This window comes from Teleopsis dalmanni, chromosome 1, assembly GCF_002237135.1.
Source record: "Teleopsis dalmanni isolate 2A chromosome 1, ASM223713v2, whole genome shotgun sequence".
Taxonomy (NCBI): domain Eukaryota; kingdom Metazoa; phylum Arthropoda; class Insecta; order Diptera; family Diopsidae; genus Teleopsis; species Teleopsis dalmanni.
Window position 1 is genome coordinate 107,146,603 of NC_051846.1, and position 5,000 is coordinate 107,151,602.

At 37.5% G+C, this 5,000-nt stretch overlaps 1 protein-coding gene across 1 annotated transcript; it reads left to right on the top strand.

Moving 5' to 3' along the window:
* The first annotated feature begins 1,306 nt into the window (after positions 1-1,306).
* Positions 1,307-3,505, top strand: LOC119665299. Its single transcript, XM_038074567.1, has one exon. It carries the CDS (start codon positions 1,307-1,309, stop codon positions 3,503-3,505), a length of 2,199 nt encoding a protein of 732 aa, XP_037930495.1.
* Positions 3,506-5,000: the final 1,495 nt, after the last annotated feature.

Here is a 5,000-nt window from a genome sequence, read left to right on the forward strand (position 1 = left end):
ATATAATGTTCATAAATAACGAAAGTTTTTGTATTATTGGCAACCCTGTTGCAAAATGTAAGTTAATACAATAAAAACGATCAGTCTTAATCAAACTCGAATTAAAAAACAACGTGTTTTTTTGTCGTCTCTTTTTCGGTTTTAGTTTTATTAAGAAAAATTCTTCTTGGTACATTTTTTGGCGCCCAACGTGGGACACGATAAATACTTGACAAAGTATAATTTAGACATTTGAAAGTGATATATTTAATATATATTAAATATATAATATATGTTGTTTATTTAATAATAAAAACTTGAACAGTTTCATTTTCGGACCGTCGTCGCCGTTTTGTTGCTTTGTAGCTGCCGTTCGTTTTACGGTTCTTGTATCATTTTCAGGCCGTCGTCGCCGTTTTGTTGCATTGTTACTGCCGTTTCTTCTACGGTTCTTGTGCTCCATATAATTATATTTAAATTAAATCTCGTGTTTAATTCAAGGCCATCGTCGCCGACTCGCTTTATAGTTTATTGCCGTTTGTTTTACGGTTCTTTGCAGTTAGTCTGTCGCTGCTTGCTGCATTTGTTTGGAGTTCTTATACTGTTGCTGCTACTGCCATCATCGTCAATTTTCAGTGCTGTCGCAGCATGCAGAATTTACGTCGACTCTATTGCTGTTGCTGTTTATCATTTACTTAACGAGTTGTTGCTGTATTTGGTGCATTTATTTTGTACATTATATTTTTACATCACAATGGCAGAAAAATTAAAGCAGCAAAGAGCCAACACTAAAAAAAGCATGACATGAATTAAGAATTATATTGAATCCGCAAGGAATGAGGGAAATGTACTTCCACATGCTGAACTAAAATGTCGCTTAGCGATATTAGAGGCTTACTTCAAACAGATATTGACCACGCAATCGAGCATCGAGGCCTTAGATCCAGAAGACAATTGCCGATCAGATTTGGAGGAGATTTACATCAATGCAAAGGTGGCTATTTAATCGCAGTTGGGAGACGAGTTCCACAATACGTCAATATCTGATGGTAACATCACCATCCACCAATCAACATCGAAACTACCACCGTTACAACTACCTTCATTCAATGGTAAATATTCGGAATTCAAGAATTTTATAACGACATTTTCCCAAATTATTGATCGAGAATCAACTTTATCTAATCTGGAAAAATTTAGTTATTTGCTGACTTGTCTGCATGGCCCAGCGTTAGAAACGGTTAATGTGTTTCAAGTCACAAATGAAAATTATTCAAAGGCTTTAAATAGATTGAAGGACAGGTACGACAATCCAACACTCATTTTTATGGAAAACGTATCAGCCCTTTTCGATCTTCCTGGTACTTCCAAACCGGAAGGTGATAAATTGCGAAGTTTAATCGATACTGCGTCAGCAATTTATAGTTCACTTCTATCATTGGGTTCTGAACGTGACATTTCACAAGCAATGTTGATTCATATTGTGATGCAAAAGTGTGACGAAGGGACGAGAAGAAAGTGGAAGGAATCGTTGGATTTCAAAAGGTTGCCATGTTGGAACGATTGTAGTGCCGTTTTAGAGAGACATTGTCAATATCTTCAATCTCTGGATAAAACGTCTTCTTGTGTATCAGATGTACACACCAATGATAAATTGTCAAAAATAAAAAAATCTCACAAAGATTATGCTTTTTCTTGCACTAAATCTTCTTGTATATTTTGTTCAAGTGCGAATCACAAGCTCAATGGCTGTGAACGGTTTAAAAGTTTATCAACTGCACAACGTTTTGACACTGTAAAGCGATTCACACTGTGCATCAATTGTTTATCAAAAGGACATCAACGTTCTAACTGTCCATCAACTTATAGATGTAAGATTTGTTCAGATCAACATCACACCTTGTTACATCGTAGCAACACCTTCAATGCTACAACACCTTTCAACTCAGTTCATCCTACTCCACAGTCATCAATGGTGTCAGCTGTAGCTACTACTTCTAGAGATGCTGTGACGCATACACATTTAGAGAAGTCATCGACAAGTAATGTCATCTTAGCTACAGCGCTAGTTCTAATACAGGATGCATCTGGATGCTATCAATTGGGTAGGGCGTTACTAGATTCGTGTTCACAGGTGAACTTCATCACTAATGATTTCGCTCAAAAACTTCGCATACCCATGGCCAAGCATAATATTGAAATTAACAGCATCGGAAATTCATCGACAAGAATTACATCAAAGGTATCAACTACTATCAAATCTCGATTCACGGCTTTTCAACTTCCATTGACATTCTGTATAACATCACATATTGCGTATCAACCAGATTCTGAAATAAACATTTCAACTTGGAACATACCACCAAATATTAACCTTGCTGACGAACAATTTTACAAATCAACCCGTATTGATTTACTGCTTGGCACTGAAAGCTTTTTTAGTGTCCTGTCAGTAGGCCAGATTAAACTTGGATTAGGATTACCAACGTTACAGAAAACTATTTTGGGCTGGATTGTTTCAGGTAGATATGATGTTTCACAATGCGTTAATAATTCAACTTGTCTCCTTTCATCAATTGACTCTGTCGAGGAAAAGTTAGAACGTCTATGGAAGCTAGAAGAAGTCTCGATCACTCCACATGCTTGGACTAGTGAACAACAAGTTTGTGATCGTTTGTTTTCAGAAACAGTATGCAGAACAGATGCAGGTAGAGTTATGGTAAGGTTGCCATTTAAGGATAATCCTCAGTGTTTAGGCAGTTCATACGGTACAGCGTTGCGCAGACTTATTGCACAAGAAAAACGATTGTCACGGTCGCCTGAGCTCAAAACTCAATATGTTGCTTTTATGGAAGAATATCAAAACCTTGGTCACATGATTGAGGTAAAAGATCCAAATATTGATGAACCTCATTATTACATTCCGCATCATTGCGTATTGAAGCCAACCAGCACCTCGACGAAATTAAGAGTCGTATTCGACGCATCATGTCGAACCTCTTCTCAGAAATCTCTCAATGATATTTTAATGATTGAACCTACTCTTCAAACTGAATTGTTCATCCTCTTGTTACGTTTTCGCTTATTTCGATTCGCTCTTACTGCTGACATAGTGAAGATGTATAGGCAAATTCTGATTGATCCTGAAGATAGAAAATTTCAGTACATTCTTTGGAGAAGTTCACCATCTACCAATATTCGTACTTTCCAGCTCAACACAGTTACATATGGCACAGCTGCTGCACCGCACCTTGCCATTCGTTGCCTATTGTATATAGCGCATCAATATGTGAATCAATTCAAGATTTCAGCTGAAGTAATCAAATCTTCGTTTTATGTTGATGACTTATTGCATGGTGCAGATTCTCTTTCTGAGTTACACCAAATAAGGTACGAATTGGAAGAGCTTCTAAAACAGGGCTTAGCTAAATGGCACTTAAATCATCGAGCTTTTAGAGATGATACTACTATCAAAGATCTCAATATTGATTCGGATGTTATTACCAGCACATTGGGACTGAAATAGGATCAAGATAATGATGTATTTATTATTTCATTTAATGTTAAACCAAACTCTATCAGCCGCATCACAAAAAGAACTATTTTATCAATTGCGTCGTCACTATTCGACCCATTAGGACTATTAGCTCCGATAACCATATCAACTAAAATATTATTGCAAGAGCTATGGTTGCTTAAATTGGATTGGGACGAATCCATTCCTCAAAATTTACATTCAGCATGGGAAAGGCTTTGTCACGATTTGTCATCATTGAACACCATTACCATTCCAAGGTACTGTCTAAAACCAAAAGCAAAAACAATTCAGCTCCATGGGTTCTGCGATGCATCGATTCGCGCATATGGTTGCAGCATTTACATTCGCGTCATAGATGATTCCAACCTCATAGAGGTTCAACTATTCGTAGCCAAATCTAGAGTAGCTCCGCTAAAAAAACAATCGCTTCCAAAATTAGAACTTTGTGAAGCACTGCTACTTGCAAGACTTTACAACAAAATTAAATCGCTCTTCGAAAAGTTTGATACGGACGTCTATCTATGGTCTGATTCCCAAATCGTATTACATTGGCTCAAAATGCATTCGGCCACACTGTCTGCCTTCGTAGGCAATAGAGTTTCTGAGATTCAAGACCTCACCGCAGGTTCACATTGGTGATATGTCCACACAAATTGTAATCCAGCAGACATTGTGTCAAGAGGCAGCACTGTTAAGGATCTCACTAATTCTATTTGGTTTAAAGGACCTTCATTTCTTCGTCAAGAGATGTATAAGTGGCCTGCAAACAAGAACGACAACTTGGATTTTGAAGAAGTCAATAAGGAAAAACGAAAAGCAGCATTCAAGGTAACTGTATCAACCAATTATGTCATAGATATTATTGATAAGTATAGCTCACATACAACGGCTGTTCGTGTACTGGCTTGGTTGTTTCATTGGTATCATCATTATAAGAAGAAGTTCAACCGCAATGTCTTTACAGAAGTTCTTACTCATGAAGAATTAGACCACGCCTTCCGATTCATCATTTCAAATATACAAGCTCAGTACTTTGCTGAAGATATTTATTTATTGAATCGAGGATCTATAACAAAAAGTTCATTGAAATACATCAACCCATTTATTAAAGATACCGGTGGGTATAAGCTGATAAAGGTTGGTTGACGATTAGAATTGGCTGATCTTGCAAAAGAACGTAAACATCCTATCCTGCTGCCTAGCAAATCTGAATTCGTCATACGTTATGTTCGTTACTTGCATCGTAAGAACTATCATGCTGGACCTAAGGCACTAGTGGCACTCATTCGTTTAGAGTTTTGGATTATAAACGCCAGAGAGGTTGCTCGAAGAGTAGTCAGACAATGTGTTCACTGCGTGCATTATAAGCCAAAACTATTGCAACAGATGATGGGCAATTTACCGGTAGAACGTCTCACACCGTCACGGCCGTTTGCGCGCTGTGGTATAGATTTTTGTAGACCATTCAACACGTATTTACGTA